Here is a 25,228-nt window from a genome sequence, read left to right as displayed (position 1 = left end):
GTATCATAATATTCTCCTTTTCTCATGTAAAATAATTTATTATAAATGTAGAATTCTTATTCATACCAACGCACAATGCATTTAATTTCTATTCTCCGGCATGGGCAGGAAGCATGTGGTGCCCATCGGTCAAAAATGCCAGTTACCTAAGAGTTCTGGATTTTCAACCAATCAGAAAGCTCCTGGGTGATCATGTGGTCATACAAGTGTTGAGATCTCATGTGAGGTGCAAGTGTGGACCGTGCGAATCTAGTGAGCTGCTCTGAAGGAACATTGTGCTGCAGAATAGTGGGCAGCTGAGACAGGAGCGAGGGCAGGCTGCAGATTACAATTACCCGTGAGTCTGACAATTTTTAATGGCTTGTGAGTGTAGGACTAATGGGGAGCAAGTGTTAGCACCACTTTACTGTGTTCATTTTCCAAAGTCAATAGTGGGGTTGTGGACTGTGGGGGGTGGGGGGCATGCCACGCTCAAGGTTCACCTAGGGCGTCTAGTACTCTTGCACCCTGCCCTGACAGGAGTAAATGATGTACAATAACCAACAAAGGCAGACCACAGATCCCCACCTTCATACAGCTCATTCTCTACAAGGAGAAGGCAATGGAATTCACAGAGAGGCAATAAGAGCAGAAAATGTTGGAAAGGTTCAAAAGGTGACAGACCTGAAACATTGGGTGGAATTCGACCATCCCGTCCGCAGCTGGTTCCGTGATGGGCAAGAGTGAAGAATCCAACGGGAGGCAAATAATCTGAAACCTACCATCATAAAAACAGGTCGCAATTCTCCCGACAGTGTTTTCATGACAGGCCAGTTATCCCAACGACTACTGGCGTGAACGTCATTTGCATTCATTAGCAAGTCATGAATACTCATTAAAACAGCTGCTCACTGGTATCTTGTCAAGCCTTCCAATATTGCATCACGCCAGTAGGAAATTGCGCTGGTGGCAAACCCGTTTGAAAAGGGGAGGTGTGCACAAGTCAGACCTCAGTTCGCTGGTAACTTCAAGGTGAGTAACCTTGAATAGCCTACCTGCCATAGTGCTTATTGCGAAGAACGCCAAACTGCTGGGATTGTAGGGTTGGACTGCTCCTTCTCTTTGCTTTCAATGTCCCGCGGAACACCACTGTGCTGTGGTCCTCATACAGGCCTCCACTTTCAGAAACTAGCACTACAACCAGGGGTGGGCTGTGAGGCGAGGGGTCAGGCTGACAAATACGGGGGTGCAATGGAGAGGGAAGGCAGTGGAATGGCAGTCAGGGGAAAGGGACTCTTTTTACTGCCACAGTGAGCAAAAGTCTGCTTAGAAAGAAAGGAGGAAGACCTCCTTGTGATGAAAGCCACTGAAAGCCAATGGCTTCATTAGCACTGTTTGAGGGTTACTTAGAACTCAGTGGCTTCACATCACAGTCACTGCATCTCAAGAGTAACACATAGGAATGTAGAATTTGGGATTGCAGGCAATAGTGAGGGTGACACAGCTGTATCATATATGGTATTCCATCAATGTAGGCCTGTCATGTGTTTACCAAATGTGACACTCCTAATGGGCCAAAGGGCATCCACTCGTTGACCATGAGCAACTGATTGGTCATTAATACGCCACATCAGGGATTGGAGCACAGAGCTAGGTTGGGTCAATTATCTCAATTAAACCTTAGAATCCCACGCAGGGCTCAAGATGTTACATACCTGCAATGCCATCTTGGTCACCTTGATGTGTGCACTAGCATCTCAGAGACAAAGTGGCATCAGCCACATGTAAATAGGGCAGGAGAAACGATGGAGCCTTACAGTACCCAAACGTGTCATCCTCTGCCCTTCACTTTCTTGCCACTTGAATCATTAATGTCTTCAATGTTTCCTTTCAGAGAGAAGGCAAAAGCAGATAAGGATCCAGGGCTCAATGCTGCCTTTGTCAGGGTCCTAATGCAATGGAGGAGGAGAAGGAGGGAGGGATGACTCCGCGTGCAGATCCGGCAGGAGGGACATGGTCAAGCGGAGTCAGGGCATGAACAGGAGGGTCAAGGGGAAAGACCCAGACCTAGGATTTATCATCCAAGAGCCTTCTATTTACAAATGAGTGAGAGGCAATGCCGTGCATGTCTGCGCTAGTCCCAAGCTCTGGTACATCTTTGTGAAGACCTGGTGTCACGTGGAGTTGGAGGGTATCCCCTGCCAGTGGCTTTGAAGGTGACGGCTGCACTCAATTTCTTGGCCTCTGGTTCTTTCCAAGGATCAACAGGTGACTGTTGCAGCATCTCTCAGTCTACAACACATTGATGCATAAAGATGCCCTTTACAGGAAGGTCCATCATTATGTCAGGTTTGCTCTGGACGAAGATAGCCTGGCTGCAAGATTCACCAGCTTTGCCATCATCTCAGGCTTCCCTAAAGTGCAGGGTGCAATAGACTGCATCCATGTGGGCTCAATGGCAGCAGGCCCTAATGTTTATAAACTGCATGAGCTATCATTCCACCAATGTGCAACTGGTGTGTGATCACCGGAAGCAAATACTGCACATTTGTGCACGGTATCCTGGGAGTTGCTATGACTCCTATATCCTGAGCCACTCCCAGGTGCCTGAGATTTTCTAGGGGCCATTACGTCTGCAGGAATGGCTGCTTGGGGATAAGGGATACCCAATGAAATGCTGGCTGATCACACCGGTGAGTCACCCTCAGAGTAGTTTCGAGGAGAGGTACAATGCTGCTCACGGGTCCCCATAACCCTTGATTCCCTTACTGATTAAAAACCTGTCCATCTCAGCCTCGAATATACTTAATGACCCTGCTGTACAGTCCTCTGCGGTAAAGAATCCCACTGATTGACTACCCTCTAAGGGAAGAAATTCTTCCTCTTCTCTGTTTTAAATGGGTGCCCCCTTACTCAGACATTATGCCCTCTGGTCCTAGACTCTCTCACAAGGGGAAACAGCTTCTCAGCCTTATAGAGCAGACCAGAGGGCTTCTGAAGATGCATTTCAGATGCTTGGACCACTCAGGTGGATCACTACAATACACTCCCGACAGGGTTTCCCACATCATCGCAGTGTATTGCGCCCTTCATAATCTTGCAGTGCAAAGAGGTGACCCGCTGCCAGATTATGAACTGGAGGAGGATGAGAGCTCATTCCAGGAAGAAGATCCAGAGGCCCAGGAACCTCAGGAGGCTGCTGAGGGGGCAGTATGGTGCAATCACGCCATGGAGGAAGGAAGACGTGGGAGACGTGCCTGCGATACGTTAATTGCTGACAGGTTCCAGGAAGAGTGAAGCCAAGTGAGGGAATATGGCCACATCTCTCCTAACTCTTAACGCTATCTTCTTTCAACTCAGGGGATTCAACTTGCAGCGAGAATGAGTCCTGAATTCACACTTGCCTCATGAATCGCCAGGCCATGATCTTTGCTTTGGTCCGTGAGGCCCAGTGAGTGGGCTCACTCTGGGAACTGAAAGCCCACTTAAAAACAAGAGCAGTGTGAGAGAAGACTTGAAGTCTTCACCGCCATCTACTGATGCAAACACTGCTGCGACTGAGATGTGGACATGCCTAGGGATCTCCTCGTCCCGTGCATGTCTTTTCTTCTGCCACTACCGCTGAGGACCATAAGATGTAGGAGCAGAAGTAGGCCATTCGGCCCATCGAGTCTGCTCCGCCATTCAATGAGATCATGGCTGATCTGATAATCCTCAACTCCACTCTCCTGCCTTGTCCCCATAATCCTTGATTCCCTTACTGATTAAAAATCTGACTTGAATATATTTAATGACCCAGCCTCTCCAGCCCTCTGCGATAAAGAATTCCACAGATTAACTACCCTCTGAGAAGAAATTCCTCCTCTTCTCTGTTTTAAGTGGGTTCCCCCTTACTCTGACATTATGCCCTCTGGTCCTAGACTCTCTCACAAGGGGAAACAGCCTCTCAGCATCTGCCCTGTCAAGCCCCCTAAGAATCTTATATGTTTCAATAAGGTCGCCTCTCATTCGTCTAAACTCCAATGAGTACAGGCTCAACCTCTCCTCATAAGAAAATACCTCCATACCAGGGATCAACCTAGTGAACCTTCTCTGGACTGCCTTTAGATAAGGGGACCAAAATTGTTCATATTATTCCAGGTGTGGTTTAACTGGTGCCATGTTTAATTTTAGCAAGACCTCCCTATTTTTATACTCCACTCCCTTTGAAATAAAGGCCAACATTCCATTTGCCTTCCCTATTACCTGTGGAATTTGTATGTTAGCTCTTTGGGATTCATGCACAAGGACTCTCAAACCTCTCTGTGCTACAGCCTTCTGCAGTCTTTCTCCATTTAAATAATATTCAGCTCCTCTATTCTGCCTGCCAAAGTGCACAACCTCACATTTTCCCACATTATATTCCATCTGCCAACTTTTTGACCATTCACTTCACCTGTCTATATCCCTCTGTAGACTCCTTGTGTCATCCTCACCACTTGCCCGCCCCCCCCACCCCCGACCAATCTATTTTTGTGTAATCCACAAACTTGGTGATCATACATTCACTTCCCTCATCCAAGTCATGAATATATATATTGTAAATAATAGAGGCCCCAGCACTGATCCCTGTGGCACTCCAATAGTTACAGGTGTCCATCCTGAGACACAAATGCCGGTAGAATATCAATGCTGATGAGCTGCCCTCACTCACTGGTGTTCCTTGAGGAAGGAGGGTTAGAAATGCTTCCATCACACACTTCCAATAAAGAATTATACACATCTCCCTTACATCAAGGGTGCAGATACTAGTTTAACTGAGGCTGACGTCACAGGAATATGAATCTCTCAGTGGGACACTGAGTGGGAGGAAGACTAAATATTGAAATAAGAGAATTCCAAAGTACAAAATCACAAAGCCTTCAGTTGACGGGAAAATCCACATAACCATCAAATGTATGAACAAAAGTGCAATTCATTTACATGTCCAGCACATCCGTGACCCAAAAGTGACATCAGTTTTTCTTAACTTCCCTAACTTTACCGTTACACCTGGGTGCAGCCCCAACATTTGCAGCAATGGTGGAGGCAGCCTGCTGACTGTTTTGTCCTGATGTCTGCAATGACCTTGGTGGACGTCCTCTGGTAGCCTGAGGCCTGGTGGGTCTCAGCCTGATAAGGGCCACCTGCTCAGGGGCAGAAGCGCCCTTGGCGGCCTGAGAAGCTGGAGTGGATGGGGTCATAGGCAGAGGGGGCTGCTCGCCCTTGGAGGGTCCTGAGAGGAGGCCCCCAGGGTATGCAGCTGGCACTCCTCCTCCTCCCTGCGGGTGCCCAAGGGCCCCACCCTGACTCCTGCAGGAGATGGTGCACCTGGAGAGAGGTCAAGGTGCCTCATCCCCGTGTCGCCTACATCTTGAGGGTGCCCACCAGGGATGTGTGGCCATGGAGAGCAGGGCCGAGCGCAAATCCAGCAAGACTTGCTGGACCAAGGTCTCCATGGCGGTCGCCAGCCATCCCATGGTGACCTCGAGACACTCGCATGTCGGAGCCACAACATCAGACAGACTCTTCCATCATTCGCTCTAGTCTCTGAGTGACTGCTGAATCTCTGCCTGATGTTCCACTGCCTGTTGGTGTATCTCCAGCATTGAGTTGGCAGCTACTTCCAGAGACTCATCATCTGACTCAAACTGAGTGGGTGGCTGGTCTCCAGCAGCCCTCCAAGTGCTGGAGACCTGGGCAGTCACTGCCTCCGACTGCTGCAGGGACGTATCAGTGAGGTGTTCCCCAAAAAGTGAGGCCGAGCCTAATCTACAACTGTACCCCACCAACGTGTGTGTCTCTGAGCTGGTGGAGGGCACGTGTGAGCGCCGTGACGGTTTTTCTGGGGCTTCCTCCTCGGTTGAGGTCCGGGGGCTCACACTGGTGCTCGACTGGCTTGGGGGTCTCGATGTGCTTGTGTCTAGAAAATAGAAAATAAAGTTTCAGTTAATGAGCATGAGCCAGATAAGATTGCATGTGACTCACTGTGATTGTCAGGATTTGATGAGGTGATGGAGCAATGATTGTTCAGGGTTGGTGGGAGAGACTGATCTCCCCTTCCCCACAGGAGCGATCCCTGTCCTTCCCAGCCAGCTCGGCTGCAGCCTCTGCAAACTCACTGTGGGCAATGATGTCGGACGTCCCTCCCCCGGTCTGTGCTCTCTTGTGCCTGTTGTGTGCCAGCTTGGCCTGTGTGAAGAAGAAAGAAAGGCATGTGATGAGAAGGGATGGAGCAGAGGCTGGGTGAGATGCTTGTCCCCTGTGTATGGTAAGCCCTCCCCAGAAGGGGCAGAGAATGGAGTGTGAGCAACATGATAGATGGGATGGTGGTGAAAGTCTCGGTGAGAGAATGAGTGTTGAAATGTGTCCCTCGCTAATGGTAGCGTGAAACCCCTGAAAAGAATAGCCATTTAAGTGCATGATGCCACGATGAGAGTTGGATATTGGAGGGTGTTGAAGGATGACTTACCCTAGCGGGGCGGATGAGATCATTCATCCTCTTCCTGAACTGGGTGGCACTTCGGGTGCTAACCTACTCCACTACTATGTCCCAGTCCAGAGAGGTGAGGCTGGTATGCTTCTTGCAGCCATCTGTGGGGTACAGCATGTGCCATTGTTTCTACACCCCTCCGACCAAGACCTGGAGGGCCTGGTGGGTGAAGCAGGGTGCAGACTTCATCCTGAGGCTCTTGGTCTTTCTCTTATGAGTTGCAGACATCTCTGGCGGGCTGGAGAGATTGAGATTGTGTGTTGGACTGGCATTTAAATATAGAACCCAGACCTTCGAACCCGCCAGCTGACGTGAGCGGATGAATCAGCACCCGAGCCGCCAGATGATTCAGAGCAAAACGTGCCTTTGCACAAGTGCAGAATCAGGGTGGGGGGGGGGGGGGTTGGCGCTGCTGAAGCAGCCCACCACCGCACTTATTTTCATTTTGGGAGAATTCCGCCTATTAACTCTGTTTTTCTCTCCACAGATGCTGCCTGACCTGCTGAGTATTTCAAGCATTTTCTGCTTTTATTTCAGATTTTCAGCATCTGCAATATTTTGCTTTTGTCACAGAGAAGCACTCTGCTTTTACAGTAGGAGATGCTGAGGCTAGCAGCATGTTCCCAGTGCCATTGTTGCCTTGCCATCCCTGTGAAATGCCATACTAAACAACTTCTACTCTCTTCCATCTACTTAATCGCAAGGAGAAATGTTTAACATCCTTTCCTATATATCTATTACAGCAAAGGGTGACACAAGAGAAGGAATATGATGACAGTGATAATTAAAACAACAGAAACAATGGCAGCTTGTGGGCCACTTAATTAGTTCCTCCAAAGACCTGCTACCCTGTGGTCCTCTGCATACTCACCTTCCAACTCACCATCTGCTTCATTAGCTTTCTCTTGCTCAGAAACCAGATTGTTTTTTTATTCTTTTACAGAATGTGGAGATCTCTGGCTAGGCTAGCATTTATTGCCTAATTGCTGCCTTCTTGAACTACTGCAGTCCATGTGGTGTAAGTACACCCAGATTACTGTTAGGGAGGGAGTTTCAGGATTTTGACCTGGCGACAATGAAGGAACGGCAGTATATTTCCAAGTCAGGATGGTGAGTGGCTTGGAGGGAAACTTCCCATGTATCTGCTGCCCTTGTCCTTCTAGATGGTAGCAGTCGTGGGTTTGGAAGGTGCTGTCTAAGGAGCCTTGGTGAGTTTCTGCAGTGCATCTTATAGGTGGTGCACACTGCTGCCACTGTGCAGTAGTTGTGGAGGGAGTGAATATTTGTGGAATGGGTGCCAATTAAGCAGACTGTTTTGTCCTGGATAGTGTTGAGCTTCTTGAGTGTTGTTGGAGCTGCACTCATCTTGGCAAGTGGATGATGGAGTCAATGTGCTGGATCCTTCTCTCTCCCTTGGAGGCACATACCAGGCCTCTGGCCTTACAGTACAATTCCAGTGGAATATGGGAGGCAACACCAGAAGTGCAGCACTTGGATCATAAAAAAAGAGGCAGTGCCTCCTTGCAGCGTATGTGTATTTGCCTCTCTTACAGGAGGAGTCAAATTAATGTCCCTTTGATAAGGCCCTTTTGTTCTAGTGGGTAAGTGCCACCTGTGGAACAGTACACAAAACAAGGAGAGGATGGGAAGGAACAAAACTGTAGAGGAAAAAAAGGTACCAGCTTCATTTTGTTCAGTATTACCAATCCATTAAGCATTAAAAAAATCTCAAATTTAACTCAGTGTCTCCTGTGGTTTTCCTATCTTGGCAAAAATATGGTAGATACCAAGTTTAAAATTAAGACAAAAGATAATCTAATCAATTTAAAAGTTCATAAATACACTGACGCCAGTGATAAAAAGTATACACACACCACAGAAATCAATACGTGCATTCACCAGAGTATATCTACTTGCTTTTTTACATGCCTACATCCAGAGTTCTCCTGGGAAACACTTAAGAGATCAATTTACTTTCGGAAAAAATAACAATGAAGGAAAGAATATATACTTTGTATTTTAAGTACTTACTCCCATGCCCATCTATTTTAAAAATTAACATAATGGCATGCCAAATAATCAAAACTAGGTTTTTAAAAAGTAATTATGGATCATGGGACACTGATGAATAATTTCCATGAAAATATTCAACAAGAGAACTCACTGGGTAACTTCATAATTTGCATGTCAATTGTATCCACGTGCTTTGAATTATTTGTTGATAATGCCTAAAGAAAGTTATAGAAGATGTTCTTATATTTTTGCAGTGGGGAATATTTTTGATAATCAGCTAACAATGCAGACACCTCAAAGGCTCAACACTCTGTAGTTAACTAGATATATGAAAAGCTAAAAAAAAACAGAATTTGCTGTCCAGTAGCTCCACATAAACAGGCTAATACTTGTATATTGCTGCAACAATTTAGAGTTCATTTAAACGAATACAGTAGCACATAATTTATGTAATACTTGCTGATATTACTTATGTCCTTAACACATCCTTCAGAATGACATTACTGTTGGCAAGGTAAAACTGTCACTGAGAATTTCCTTCTACACTTGAGAACATAAAAATGAAAATATGAGCTGTGCCATCATCCTTGCAATGCCCTTGATCACCACGGAGCACAGGAAAGAGCAGCTTTTCAAGGATAAACTGCTGTGGTAGAACTCAGATGAGTTTTCTTTCTCGTATGGCATGTTGTCAGATCTTTCTTTTTTATTATTCATTCCTTGAAGATGAGTGATGTTGGCTAGGCCAGCATTTATTTCCCATCCATAACTGACCTTAAGAAGGTAGTGGTGAGCCTGAACTACTGTATTCCAGGTTGTGTAAGTACACCCAAAGCGCCGTTAGGAAGGGCATTCCAGAATTTCAACCCAGTGACAGTAAAGGAGCAGCGACTTCAAGGGGGACTTGTAAGTAGTGGTGTTCCAATTCATCTGCTTTCCTTGTTCTCCTGGGTGACAGTGGTTGCAGGTTTGGAAGATGTTGTCAAATTGCTGCAATGCATCTTGCAGGTGGTACAAGCTACTGCCACTGTGTTTCAGTGATGAAGACAGTGAATGTTTAAGGTGGAGGATGGGGTGCCCATCAAACAGGTTGCTTTATCCTGGATGGTGTCAAGCTTCTTGAGTGTTGTTAGAGCTGCACTCATCCAGGCAAGTGCAGGGTTTATCATCACACATCTGACTTGTGCTTTGTAGATGGTGGACAGGCTTTGAGGAATCACGAGGTGAGTTACTCACCACAGAATCCGCAGCCTTTGACCTGCTCTTGTAGCCACAGTATTTATATGGTTGATCCAGTTAAGTTTCTGATCAATGGTGCTCCCTAGGATGTTGGTGGTGAGGGATTCAGCAATGATAATACTGTTGACCGTTAAGGGGACATGGTAAGATTCTCTCTTGTTGGAGATGGTCATTGCCTGGCACTTGTATGGCAGCAATTTTACTTGCCGCTTATCAACACAAGCCTGAATGTTGCTCAGGTCCTGCTGAATGTGGGCACAAGCTGCTTCAGTATCTGAGGAGTTGAGAATGGTATAGTACAATTTGCAATCATAGGGGAACATTCCTCCTTCCAACCTTATGATGGAGAGAAGGTCATTAATAAACCAGCTGAAGACGGTTGGGCCTAGATCACTACCCTGAGGAGCTCTTCCAACAATGTCCTGGTGTTGAGATGATTAGCCTCCAGCAACCATGGTCATCTTCCTTTGTGCTAGGTGTGACTCCAACAAATGGAGAGCTTTCCCCCTGATTCCCAGTGACTTCAATTGTGCCAATGCTCTTTGATGCCACACTCGGTCAAATGCTGCCTTGCTGTCAAGGGCAGTCACTCACCTCACCTCTAGAATCAGCTCCTTTGTCCTGGTAGCACTGTCAATGACACCTTGCATCACTTTGATGATAAGTGAGAGTAGATTGTTGAGGCAGTAAGTAGCTGGGTTGGATTTGTCCTGCTTGTTGTGGGCAATTTTCCACATTATCAGGCAAATGCCAATTTTGTAGCTGTACTGGAACTGCTTGGTTAGGGGACATAACTTGTTCTGGAGCATAAGTCTTCAGTACTACAGCTGGGATGTTGTGAGGGTTCATGTACTTTCTGTATCCAGTACCTTCAGCCATTCCTTAATATCATGTAGAGTGATTCAAATTGGCTGAAGATTAGCATCTATGATGCTAGGAAGCTTGGGAGGAGGCCAAGGTGGATCATTAACTCAACGCTTCTAGCTGAAGATGGTTGCAAATGCTTCAGCCATTGAGACAAATGAGCAAAGTCTCTTGGCAAAAGGAGCAAAGTTGAGATGTATTTATGAATATTTTCACTGTTTCATTTCAATTATTCTTTGAAAATGATTAGCAATGAAGAAGTTGAATTTAGTGCAGTGTTACTGTGTACCGGAATCTCTACAGCACTGCTTTCCAAACTATTTTCCAATATGAAGCTATTTTAATGATTGAAAAGTAACATGACCCCAGGCACCAACAAAAACAAAACAGCAATAAAAAAGCATAGGCCAGGATTTTTCAGATGGCAGAGTTTCCCTTCCCGCCATCTGAGGAGTCAGTGGCGAACGCATCGCCATTGATACTGCCTGCCCCACAGCCATTTAACTAATGGCTGGAGGCTGAACTTCCGCCCCTCAGTCGGGAGGAAGTCCCACATCAAATCTGATTGGCCAGCAACTCTAGTCCTAGCAGTACCAGGAACTGCGGTGGCCAGGCGTGGGACTGCAAGCAGCCCTCAGAATCTAAGTCCCAGGAGTCCCAGGACCAGATACATTTTGGGGGTCTCAGGACAGGGAAGGGAGGTGAAGCCTGGTGGGGGGTGAAGGAGGGAGGTCTGGGGGTGTTGATGGAGAGACGAGGCAGAGGAAGCTCCCACAGTGGACTCCTTGTGAGGAGGGGGCGCCCGGTATTAAAAGGAGGCTGATTGAGGCTGCCCTGACTTCCCATTCCCACCCAAAACCAGAGCGGGGTCAGCCCTTGAACTCCTCCCACTGGCCTGAAAGTTGTGGCCGGGTGGGAAACAGCCCTTAAGCGGCCAGTAATTGGGCACTTAAGGGCATCAATTGGGGCAAGGATGGGTGGGCTAGCCTAGGCATCACCCATTGCACCATAAAATTGCAGAGAGATCAGGGCAGGCGAGTGCCCAATGGGAATTCCATCCAAAGAATTTTACAGCCACACCCCAGCAACAAACCTGCTGGTGAGGAATGTAAAATTCTGCCCATAGTAACATTCAGTATATAATTATTAAAGCTTGCATATTATAAATTAATATATTATACATCATATACGTACGAAAGTCTGTGTTTTGCAGTACTTGGTAAATATTTTATTATTTTATGTACTCACTGTTGTAAGATATGCGTAGTTCTGTAGGTCTCATGAAGAGGTTCTGAATCTTATATAGTTTAACAGTGAGTGTTTATTAACCAGTCATAACTATGTAAAGGTATACAGTATAAGATCTAAGCTAGGAGCTGTCTCCAAGCTTGCCTCTACACTCATCTTTGTCCAGTCCTAGTTTGCCCTCTAGACTCAGGTCACATGTTCCTTTACATCACAGTATGGGCGGCACTGTACCCAATTCCACATTAACCCTTTCTATGCCAGACCCTTATACACCTCCACCATGTCTTCATGAAAAGTACATCGCATTCATGTTTACCCATCATATTTATATTACTTATGTGGCCACTTCTCTACCCCCACCACTCCCCCAAGTCTCTGTGTTTACAGGCTCAGGCTTTATAATTATTTCAGATCTTCTTGTTACAACAGTTGGAGGAGTGGTAGACTCTGTTGCAGTGGAAAAACCTTGATGAATAGGAGGTTGTTTTGGATGTGGTCTTTCTGGCATTTGGTTGGTTGTCTTTAATTCTCATTTTGCATTCTTTGGAGTTGATCCAATCCATGTCAACTCCCCATCTGCTGTTATGGTCATCGGTTTAATCCCTCCCTTGAGGGGAGAACGAACTCTCCTCTCAGCTGTAGTGCTCATTCTGTTTCTCTTCCTACATGAGGTTCACCGTGATGCATGTGGGAGTTTATGTTTCAAGAATGGAACATTCATTCCCACTTGTTTCTCACGTTTAGCCAAAAATTTGATTACTCTCTGATTTTCCAGTTGTTTTTCGAGCTTATGAATCTTTTCATTCACTCAGCAACTGCTCTGGTGATTTCAGTTGTCTTTACTTCACATTTATCTGTGGAATTCCTTTATTAGTTTAACAACTTCACCTGGGCATTCAGTTCTTTTCGGAATGTTTCTTCCACGATCACTGACTGCTCTTTAGACTCTTTCAATTCATTTGTTAGATCTTCAATCCATTTCCTAGAATTCTCCTTACCTGTTTTCAAAGCCTGGGAGGGAAGTGGTATTGAGAAAATTGGTAAGACTGCGGGCTGACAAATCCCAGATCTAGGTGGACTTCACCCTAACATCTTGAAAGAAGTGACTAGTGAGATAGTTGATGCATTGGTTTTAATTTTTCAAAATTCCCCATATTCAGGGAAGGTTCCATTTGATTGGAAAATAGCAAATATAACTCCTTTATTCATAAAGGGAGGGAGACAGAAAGCAAGAAACTATAGGCCAGTTAGCCTAACATCTGTCATAGGGAAAATATTAGAAGCTATTATTAAAGATGTTATAGCAGGGCATTTAGAAAATTTCAAGGCTATCAGGCAAAGTCAACATAGTTTTGTGAAAGGGAAATCATGTTGAACCTATTTACTGGAGTTCTTTGAAGGAATCACATGTGCTGTGGATAAAGGGGGACCAGTGGATGTACTGTACTTAGATTTCCAGAAGGCATTTGATAAAGTGCCACATCAAAGGTTATTGCGGAAAATAGAAGCTCATGGTATAGGGGGTAACATATTGGCATGGATAGAAGATTGGCTCACTAACAGGAAGCAGAGAGTTGTCATAAATGGGTCTTTTACTGGTTGATGGGATGTGACCAGTGGTGTGCCACAGAGATCAGTGCTGGGGCCTCAACTTTTTACAAAAATATAAATTACTTGGATGAAAGGATTGAAGGAATGATTGCTAAACTTGCTGACGACACAAAGGTAGGTAGGTTAAGTAAGCTGGCAAAGATCTGGCAAATTGAGTATAATGTGGGCAAATGTGAAATTGTCCATTTTGGCAGGAATAATAAAAAAGAAACTTGTTATCAAATTTTGAGAGATTGCAGAGCTCTGAGATTCAGAGGGATTTGGGTGTTCTAGTGCATAAATCAAAAAAGGTTACTATGTAGGTACAGCAAGTAACTAGGAATGCTAATATTATGTTATCATTTATTGTGATTACAAAAGTAGGGAGGTTATGCTTTAGTTGTGCAGAGCATTGGTGAGACCACATCTGGAATATTGTGTACAGTTCTGATCTCTTTAATTAAGGAAAGATGTAAGTGCTTTAGAAGCAGTTCAGAGAAGGTTTACGAGACTAATACCAGGAATGGACGGATTATCTTATGAGAAAAGGTTGGATAGGTTAGGCTTGTATCCAGTGAAGTTTAGAAGAATAAGAAGCAACTTGATTGAAACCTTTAAGATCCTGAGGGGTTTTGATAGGGTGGATGTGGAGAGGATGTTTCCTATTTGGGAGAATCTAGAACTAGGGGTCACTGTTTAAAAATAAGGGGTCGCTCAATTAAGACAGAGGTGAGGAGAAATTTTGGAACTCTCTTCCTCAAAAGGTGGTGGAAGCAGAGTCTTTAAATATTTTAAAAGCAGAGCTAGATAGATTCTTGATTAACAAAGGGGTGAAAGGTTATTGAGGGTAGGTTACAATCAGATCAGCAGTGATCTTACTGGATGGTAGAGCAGGCTCGAGGGGCCAAGTGGCCTACTCCTGCTCCAAATTTATATGTTTGTATGTTTGTATGTGTGTGTGTTCATACTGCGCATTCCATCAGATTGGATCGAAGTTCAAGAATTTCATCAATTTTGGTTGTTAATTTTGCTTTCAAGCAACTATTCTGTTGCGTCAGCAATTCTTTCTCCTGGCCCAGGCATTTCCCACAATGTTTAAAAGAGACTTCTGATGCATGAAGTTCATGTAGTTTTAATTGAAGATCTACTTTGTTAAATTTGTTTCTACAAGGTTATTATTTAGGTGTTTCAAGTCCTCTTTCAAGTGTTCTACTTACTGTGAGTGGCATTCCAGTATTCTCATCAGTTCTTGTTTTTCCTTATCAAACTCCTCTTAAGCTGCCATCATGTTGTAAGATGTGTGCAGTTCTGTAGGTCTTATCAAGAGGTCCTGAGTCTTACATAGTTTAACAGTAAGTGTTTATTAACTACTCATAACTATGTACATATATACAATATAATGTCTAAGCTAGGAGCTGTCTCCATCCTTGCTTCTACACACATCTCTGTTCCGCCCCAGACTGCCCTCTAGACCGGGGTCATATGCTCCTTTATATCACAGTTTGAGCGGAACTGTACCCAGTTCCATGTTAACTGTTTCTATGCCAGACCCTTATATTACACTCGCCATACCATTCCCTCATCTGAGCCACTTCAGCTCATGGACCTTGGTCAGGAGACAGCAAAAACTATTGACATTCGCATTTGCATTCAGCATTACTGATCCAGAGCAACATCACACCAAGGTTATCTAAAGGCCAAAATAAAAACAAAAAAACTGCGGATGCTGGAAATCCAAAACAAAAACAAAAACAGAATTACCTGGAAAAACTCAGCAGGTCTGGCAGCATCGGCGGAGAAGAAAAGAGTTGACGTTTCGAGTCCTCATGACCCTTCGACAGAACTTGAGGTCAAGTCCAAGAAAGAGTTGAAATATAAGCTGGTTTAAGGTGTGTGTGTGTGGGGGGGGGGGGGGCGGAGAGAGGGAGAGAGAGAGAGAGAGAGAGGTGGAGTGGGGGTGTGGTTGTAGGGACAAACAAGCAGTGATAGAAGCAGATCATCAAAAGATGTCAACAACAATAATACAAAAGAACACATAGGTGTTAAAGTTAAAGTTGGTGATATTATCTAAACAAATGTGCTAATTAAGAATGGATGGTAGGGCACTCAAGGTATAGCTCTAGTGGGGGTGGGGAGAGCATAAAAGATGTAAAAAAATAAAGAAATAAATAATTATTTTTTTTCTTTTTCTCTTTTTATAATGGAAATAGGTGGGAAAAGGAAAATCTATATAATTTATTGGAAAAAAAAGAAAAGGAAGGGGGAAACAGAAAGGGGGTGGGGATGGGGGAGGGAGCTCACGACCTAAAGTTGTTGAATTCAATATTCAGTCCGGATGGCTGTAAAGTGCCTAGTCGGAAGATGAGGTGTTGTTCCTCCAGTTTGCGTTGGGCTTCACTGGAACAATGCAGCAAGCCAAGGACAGACATGTGGGCAAGAGAGCAGGGTGGAGTGTTAAAATGGCAAGCGACAGGGAGGTTTGGGTCATTCTTGCGGACAGACCGCAGGTGTTCTGCAAAGCGGTCGCCCAGTTTACGTTTGGTCTCTCCAATGTAGAGGAGACCACATGTCGTCTCTACATTGGAGAGACCAAACGTAAACTGGGCAACCGCTTTGCAGAACACCTGCGGTCTGTCCGCAAGAATGACCCAAACCTCCCTGTCGCTTACCATTTTAACACTCCACCCTGCTCTCTTGCCCACATGTCTGTCCTTGGCTTGCTGCACTGTTCCAGTGAAGCCCAACGCAAACTGGAGGAACAACACCTCATCTTCCGACTAGGTACTTTACAGCCATCCGGACTGAATATTGAATTCAACAACTTTAGGTCGTGAGCTCCCTCCCCCATCCCCACCCCCTTTCTGTTTCCTCCTTCCTTTTCTTTTTTTTCCAATAAATTATATAGATTTTCCTTTTCCCACCTATTTCCATTATAAAAAGAGAAAAAGAAAAAAATATATTTATTTATTTATTTATTTATTTTACATCTTTTATGCTCTCCCCACCCCCACTAGAGCTATACCTTGAGTGCCCTACCATCCATTCTTAATTAGCACATTCGTTTAGATAATATCACCAACTTTAACTTTAACACCTATGTGTTCTTTTGTATTATTGTTGTTGACAACTTTTGATGATCTGCTTCTATCACTGCTTGTTTGTCCCTACTACCACACCCCCACTCCACCTCTCTCTCTCTCTCTCCGCCCCCCACACACACACCTTAAACCAGCTTATATTTCAACTCTTTCTTGGACTCGAACTCAAGTTCTGTCGAAGGGTCATGAGGACTCGAAACGTCAACTCTTTTCTTCTCCGCCAATGCTGCCAGACCTGCTGAGTTTTTCCAGGTAATTCTGTTTTTGTTTTTGTTTTTATCTAAAGGCCACATTGACATGTGAGACGGGTCAAATAAACTTTTAATTTTCTACTGAGGATTTCAAATGATACAAAATAGTATTTATATAGAGGCTGCAAATTTCACTGAGGATTCTGCTACGCACAATGCATGTTTAAAATTAAATGGATTTAATTCACAAGGTAAGTAACTTACCTGAAAATGAAGCCATGCTTCTCCCAATCCTGGGAAAGCGGAGTACTTCTGAACAGGCACAGAGAATAACACGTGACAGTTACTAGTCACTGAGGTTTCAGCCAAGCTCTCCATATTCACTGATAACAGAAAACTCAGTGAAAGCCCTCTGCCACTGCCCCCCACCCCCAACCACCCCCCACCAGCTGCCACCCCCCCAGACGCCGACCCCCCCCCCCGACACTTACACACACCTGTAATCAGCCCCTCTCCCCCCTTCACACAAATGCAGGTCAGTCAGATAGTGGGGGCCTGTGTGGAAGCATAGCAGCTCTGACAGCCTGAGTCCAAGCCTGAGCCCAAGTCAGTATGCAGCTGTGGCGGTGCAGGGAATGTTTTTAAACAGGCTTCAGAAGAAGAAAAAGATCCTGAGACTGAAAGATGAGCAGGGTAAGGGCACGGCCAGGCATTGCCTGGGCTTCAGTACAGGGTGCAGTCTCAGAGGAGGGGGAGCTTGCAAACCCAGTTATGGTTTCTGAGACCCCCAATTAGGGTTGCGAGCCACAGTTTGGGAACTGCTGCTCTACAGGTTCTGAAATTTATCACATTGCAAGTTTACATTCTTACCTATCAATTTCCAAATGTGTTTCTGAGCCCAAGCTCAACAATCTTCACAAGGAGGAAAAAGGATCAAAAGGTAGATAGCCTCATGCTTCACGTGTACAGCATTCAGCCAGTTTCAAACAGCATCAGGAAAGGTCTAAAAGAATTTTAGCCATGGAAAATAAAAAGGGAATGCACTGCAAATACATACTCTCCCACTTGTGCATATGCTTACAGTGCCAGTTAATGCATTGATGAAAACACAACATTCTGCGCAGAAATTACTCTCTCAGGGGGCAATTAATAGAAGACAATATCAACTGTTTAGAATGGTTTTGAAACCTTGGCATGTTTGACAATACTTATTTTACTTCACTCTTTCTAAGCTTCTGTGTTGAAAATATTTGTTAACCCCATCTTTACCCAGGATATATAGATCAAGTTTAGGCCACAGTGGATGGACACTAAAGTGTTATGAAGCAGGCCCTGTGCCATTTCCAGTCAGATATTTTTCAGACATTTTCGGGGCACAAGATGTTGGTCCCCAAAATTGTGTTTTGCTGTGCACTTTTAAGCCTGTGGATCAGGTGTAAGCGATCCAATTTCTACCACAGGAGTACAAACGAGCTCCACAGTATAAATCTCACTAATAAAATAAAAACATGTACAAGTGTCTTAAGAAGCATTAAATTAATGGTTCTGAAGGAAATATAAGCTTCTTTTGACATGAGAGGCATAGACATTGAGGGCATTGGATTTGGTTCAAGTATATGATAGTCCACACAATAAGCAAAAAAATTAGCAAGCCAATGGTTGTAAGCTCAAAGTTGTGTAATAGAATTCAATAAATCTAGTAATTGTGCGCCATCACCAAGAAAAATAAGCAACAACATGCATTTATATAGCACTTTTAATGTAATATAACCATCTAAGCATCCAATTGTCATAGAAAATCTATTGAAACACCAATGTATTCCAGAGAAGGGACTCTGCCATTCTTACCGAGTCTGATCTACATACAAGAAGATTGACTGTTACTGCCCTTGGAAATGGCTGAGCATGTAAACAATCTCTACAAAGGTCAGTAATATGAAAACTAGGAGGTCCTGTGGTGCTGTGGGTAGCATCCCTGCCTCTGAGACAGAAGCTCTGGGTTCAAGTTCCACGCCTGGATTTGATAGCCAAGGAAGGTGCGTTCATAATTAAGCCAAACAAGTTGAGTATCAACTTGTAAAACCTTCAAACATATGCCAATGGTAAGTGGTTACAGTAGGAGAGATTCCTGGTTAGCCAAGTGATGGAAAGAAAATTGAAGCTTCTACCATCACTATTCATAGCTCCAGACAACAACATGTATGGCAAAACTTGTGTTGCCACAGCAACTCGGACTCCTTGGGGGGCTGCTGGTTGGTTCAGTTGGCTGGGGTGGATTCGGGACCCTGCCTCCTTGCCCTACCTATGGTGGACGTCATTGTGCCTTCGGGCAGAGAACTGAAGAAGAATAAACAAGGCATGAGATCAGGATAGGATTGATACAATCTCAGCACCACAATATTCTCTTTGCTAATCCGGGAACTGGTGCTCAAGTTGGGAGAAGTTCACAACAAATGAGTCAAGCAATTGCCTGACACAGTTTTATCCACAAAATCATATCTATTAGTCAGCATTTTGGATTCTTGCACCATCATCTTTTGGTTATTTCCTGTCCTACAAGCAAAATAGACCCACCAGGGGTTGAGCTCAGTGATATACAGTTTGGTGAGAATGTCCCTGAGAGTCTTCAACATTGATTCTGAACCCAGAGAAGTCTCTTTCTGATCAACAACTACCGCTTTCTCCTCAAATAATGGATCAGTGCTCCTCCAGGTGGAACATTACTTGGAGGAAGCTCTGAGGAAACCAAGAGCATGGAATATTTTCTTGGTGGGAGACTTCCATCAGCATAAGTGTGTCAGTAGTATCATCATTGGCTGAACTTGCCAAATAATGAAAAGCACAGTTGCCAGTCTAGGACTGCATCAGAGGGTGAAGGAACTAACACTTGGAAGTAACCTACTTGACCTCATCCTCAACTATCTATTTATCATAGACTTTTCGTTAAGTCGGACAGACTAAGGGCATATCTAGATGATAGCAGCTCAAAACTGCTATCCATGTGGTGTTGAGGGCCATCATCAACAGCACACTTGTATATCCTCACAATCTGTAAACTCATCTTGCAACCCATCACTCACTCCTTCATCACCTTCACATCAGGAAACCAACCTGGTTCAATGTGGAGTCCAGAAAGCATTCCAGGAGCAGCATCAAGCATACCTTAGAATGAGGTTCAAATTTAGTGAAACTATTTTCCCGGGCTACATGCTAAAACCAGCAGGCAATAGCCAGACCTAAGTGGTCCCCCAAACAACATTCAGAACAAAGCTTTGAAGCCTTTTCACATTCTACGAATGATGGGAATACCATCAATACCAGGGGTGGAGGAGTTCGAGGAGAAGACTCATTACCAACTTCTCAAAACAACTAGGGATGCGCAATAAAAAAAAAATAGGCAACCAACAGAAGGAGGAAATGCCATGATCATCTGTATTCTTGACTACAGTGTAGCATAGCAGCAACCTGTGAGTTCAAGAGACAAGAGTGAAGCAAGTATTTTCAGCCAAAAGTACTGAGTAGTGTGCTCACAAAGATCCCAATGTCCAGTGAGTTTGGTTCACCAGATATGATATTATTCTGTCCGGTGCACTCAGCCAAATTTTAAAAGTGATACATTTTGACACCATAGCTATAATGCTAAAGATATGTGCAGACTAACAAGTTACTCCTTTAGCCTGTTTCAGAACAGCTATAATACTGGCAACAATGTGATCGTGGAGAAGATTGCCCGAGTATAGCCTATCCGCTGAAAACAGGATAGATAAATTTAACCCAGCCAATTGCCTCTCTGTCAGCCTCCTCCATTAATAAAGTCATCAACAATTCCATCAAGCAACACCTATTCACCTGACCCCTTGAATGCTCTCCATCATCTACAAGGCTCAGGTCAAGAATGAGGTGAAATACTGATCACTCCTTGATCCAAGCAACAACACTCATCCAGGACAGAACAGTTGGCTTAATATATGTCCCTGCCGTTGGACTCAATATCCACCCATTCAACAAATGGGTGTTGCTGCAAATATATATAGTCTATAGGGTGCAAAGCAGCAAGTCAATAAGGTTACTTCAATTACACCTGCCCTGTAACCTCTACCTCCAAGAAGAAACAGAGCAAGCACTTTGTGGGATTACCATCAACTGCCTTCCAAGTCACATACCATCCTGGTATATTGTATTCACTGTTCATAATATAGTCTTCTCTACATTGGGGAGCTCAAGCCCAGACTGGGAGACCATTTTGTGGAATACCTCCATTCAGTCCACAAGCATGACCCCGAGCTTCCAGTCGCCTGTCATTTTAATTCTCCACCTTGTTCACACTCTGACCTTTCTGTCCTTGGCCTGCTAACGTGTTCCTTCCAATAAAGCATATAAGCTCAGAACAGATGAGGAACGGCATCTCATCCTTTGACTGGGCACTTTACAGCCTCCTAGACTCAACACTGTGTTCAACAATTTTAGATCATAACCTCTGCACCAATTTGTTTCATTTTTCTTTGCTGGTTTGACTCTTTTCTCTCTTATTCCCTTTGCTTTTGAATGGTGCCTTTTAAGGAGCCTGTCATTCACACATCCTCTAGATACAACTTCTGTTTCTTTATTTGTCCTATTACCACTGCCTCTGACCTTGCACCATGGGAACTTTTGTCATTCAATCTCTCCTGTCCTCCACGCAATCACAGACCTTCCCTTTTGTTCTTTTTCAACCCTTTCACCTTTCACTTGCTCAAAACCTATTACACTTCGACCTTTTCCCAGTTCTGGTGAAAGGTCATAGGTCTGAAACATTAACTCTTTCTCTCTCTCCACAGATGCTGAGTCTTTTGAGCATTTTCTGTTTCTATTTCAGATTTCCAGCAGCTGTAGTATTTTGCTTTTGGGTTCACATGCCATCCTGGATGGAGATAAATCATCATTCTTTCATCAATAGTTTTGAATTCCCTACCATTATGGGAACATCTATACAAGAGCTACCACAATTCATGGCAAAGATCCACCACCACCTTTTCAGGGTAACCTTGCCAATTTTGCCCATAACCTGACAGAACAAAAAAACTTAAAGACATTGACAACATAGATAGAGGCCTGAAATTGTCACATGGGTCTTCCAATCTCCCACTGTAACTTCAGCGGCACATTAGGAGAAACCCAGGATAAACATTGTAAACAAATATTCCCACCATTTCTTCCCAGGGTTTCAACCAAACTTGGAGCAAGCAATTTGGAAGTCCTTGCAAAAAAATCCGGAGTGTTTGAGATGATGTTAAACTCAGTCCAGTCATTTAATGTGGGAAAGCTGAGAGTGGAAATCTAGAAATGCTAGTTTTTCAGAGGATGATTAGCTTATTATTATTTGCAGTCCTTCAAGAAGATATTAGGAAAAGTTCTGGAAAAGAGTTTATCAAACTCATTGATTTGAGGCAACTAGCAGTCTGCCTAATTGTCATCTATGGTAGGAGAGCATCAGAAGTTCTCTTTCTGGTCTTTGAATCCTTTTCAATAGTTATCAGTTTTCAAGAATCAGCATTTTCAATCTCCTTTATAATGTTGAAAACTTCAATCAAGTCCCCTCAAAGTGTTTTTTTTTACCCAAGGTAAACAAGCCAACATTCTTACCATGTTGAAAATGTAATGTTTGTTACTCACCTCTGCATTTGCTCAAGGCCAATGTTTTCCCTACATACAGTACTCCAGAGTCTCAACAATGCTTTACAGAACAAGGACATAACAAAATTATATAACCTAATGCTCTAATGCAAACTTAATCATCAAATATATCATTAAAAAATGTATAGGAAGAATTGAGGGAGACACACTCTGACAATGCCACGCTTAAAGCCAATGTCATAAAGAATAGCTACACATTGATCCCAGAACTTAAGGAAATGATGCATGAGGAAAGATTGACAACCTCGGGTCTTTCCCACTTGAACAGGCTAAGGGGTCTTATGACAGAAGTGTTTCAAATTATGACAGGTTTCAACAAATCAGATCCAAGTAAGCTTTATTGCTGTGCATCAAATGTAAATACAGGGGAGTCATATTTAGAAATTAAGAACAATAGAAAAATGCAGAAGGGATTCCTTGTCAATTAAGGGGTGATAAATATGTGAACTGTTTACCAACACAAGGAGGAACGAGGCATGGGTTTTGTCTACAAATGGGATTCAGGATGGATAGGTGGGTTAGATGGACTGAAAGTCTCCCATGGCTGATACTGTTGCTATGTTACTATCAACGTGAGAAATTGGATGATTTACAATGACATTTCCGTTGGTTTAATAATTTTCCTGGAAGCAACGTGAATCCCTGCCTTCCAATTCCTCTGGGCTATTGTGTTTCATTTTGTAATAATCATGTTAAACATGTTGTCTAACTCTTGATAATTAGGTCACCCTTAAGTAAGATAATCAGCTTTTCAATAATGAGTAGATGATCTAAAGAATACAATAACTTTCTCCCAATCTCGGGTTAGATAACAGCTTGTAGCCATCCTATTCTGAACAAGAAACCCTTGGGGCATATCCATTGATTTAAAATAAACACGATCTCTCTCTGTATTTTAAATTTCTTTAGTACGATTTATAAGCAGAGACACTTGTGTAAATAAAATATTAAGTATAGGAAAAATCAGACTGACTGATTACCGTGTATAGTTAGTTACAGGTTGTGTCCGTTTTTTTTCGAAGATCTGCGTGTAATTGTTCCCCATCCAGGCGCCACTAAAGACAATGTTAGCGAACACCAGCCTGTATAGCACTCTTAGATGTCGCATTGATAAACATCTGCCCGCAGTACTGTCAGAGGTACATAAGGGATAAAGGAATATTTTGATAGATTAGATGAGGTACAGTGTGAGGACGCTCGTATGGAGCATAAACAGGGCTGTATAGACTGTCATTGCAGAGATCACCATCTGAGCTTTTGAGATTTGTGGTACAGCGCCCAGTGCTTAATGGCCATCCTGTTAACTGGACTTTGGTCATTCATCCCACACCGCCTGCCTTAACAGGGTGTTTTGTTAGGCACACGGAGGTCCCCCTCGTAATATTGCCAAAAAAAGGCAGAAACATTTCATCTTTGCACTGCCCCGCCCCCTGGCCCCCTCGCTTGAAAATACTGTTATCAAAACAAAATCTTTATTGCGTGTTGGGGCCACTGGTCCATACTTGGTTTTTATTTAACATCGTTCTCGAGTTGATGCAGCATTGAGATCACCACTAATCGTGCCACTAGTCTTAACAATACGACAATAAACTCAAGTCTGCCAGTGCATAGATTACATCGCGATGGAAATCCAAGGCTTGGAGCAACAAGAGTGTTTTCTGTACCACGAATGTTTTGTGAGCCATCAGTCTCCTTCAAGTCTCACCTCGATTGGTAAGCTAAGTTAAAGGCTGTTTCCGTCACTGTTGGCTTCACAATCGTGTCCGTTAACAGTGCTGCAATCCATTTCAGTCCCCTTGCTACTAACAGTTCCCCAAGGGTCTCCCAAGCCTGCGGTAACTATTTACACTTTGGTTTCAGAGGCCAGCACAGGACATCACCACTGCCCGTTACACAAATTCTAGACCATCATTCAAACCCAAGCTAATTAACAGCAGAAAAAAATATTCTGCATTTTAATTTTTTTTTAAAAAGGGATATTATAATGGAGAATGAACTCCTCATAAGACCGAGGGGACATTTTATCCGCACCTGAAACCCCCTCGGTTTGGAGCAATCAACCTGATATGCACCGAGAATACTGAATAAATCCGGTCACTGGGAGGCGCTGGGTTATATAGCCCGCCCTCCTTTATACCCCAAAAACATACACATCAACCGTAAAACATCCAGAAACTCAATAAGGACCTAATAGTTGCAAACAATTTGAAATTGCAGTTAGGCGACGAATTGCGTTCCTTAAGTTTTAGACTTCCAATTCTTGCTGATAATCTGATTCAAAGCAAATGATTCTGAGTAGTGTGAAACTTTGGAATAATCGCCACTGGAAACTCTGCCAATAAAGGCGCTTTCCCACCTACCCACCGTTAACTGGGAGTTTGGATGCTAAAGCTTCACTTACTTTGATGACTCGAATATCCCGGGTAATAGCCATAATATCCCGTGATCCGTAAGATCCTGTCTTCGATGGTGGAAACCCCGTTGGAAGCCGCCTTGACGTCCATAAAGGATCGGGAGCACTGCTGGTCTTCAGAGGACGGAGGCGAGAGATACTTGAGCTGGTTGAGGTGCAGACTTATGTCCGACAATCTCCGCATGGTTTTGTTAGTGAGCCGGGAGCTGGATTCCGTCAGTCACTGCTGTCGGAAAGATCAGACCCCCCCCCCCCGCCCCCCACTCCCCGGACTCTCCACTACAACATTGTCACATCTAGGGGGCAGCCCTGCATTCACCTAGCACAGTCAGTGCAGTGTCCCACACCGCTGGCAGCAGGAGATTTTATGTCGAGAGTAAGGAGGAAGACACACAGCTGCAAGATGGGC

General features: G+C 44.1%; 1 protein-coding gene across 2 annotated transcripts in view; it reads right to left on the bottom strand.

The window, feature by feature from the left end:
- The window catches only part of slc35f4 (solute carrier family 35 member F4), a 253,416-nt gene extending 228,506 nt beyond the window's left edge, over positions 1 to 24,910 (bottom strand). The window contains exon 1 of one of the 2 annotated variants that reach the window (XM_041215000.1): positions 24,804 to 24,910. In XM_041215000.1, the coding sequence (XP_041070934.1) occupies positions 24,804 to 24,910 (107 nt within the window). The remainder of the gene's footprint in view (positions 1 to 24,803) is intronic. The other variant, XM_041215001.1, reaches the window with a different exon arrangement.
- Positions 24,911 to 25,228: the final 318 nt, after the last annotated feature.

This window comes from Carcharodon carcharias, chromosome 20 (assembly GCF_017639515.1).
Source record: "Carcharodon carcharias isolate sCarCar2 chromosome 20, sCarCar2.pri, whole genome shotgun sequence".
NCBI classification, from domain to species: Eukaryota; Metazoa; Chordata; class Chondrichthyes; order Lamniformes; family Lamnidae; genus Carcharodon; species Carcharodon carcharias.
Note: the sequence above shows the minus strand (reverse complement) of the source record. Positions and strands in the feature narration are given on the sequence as shown.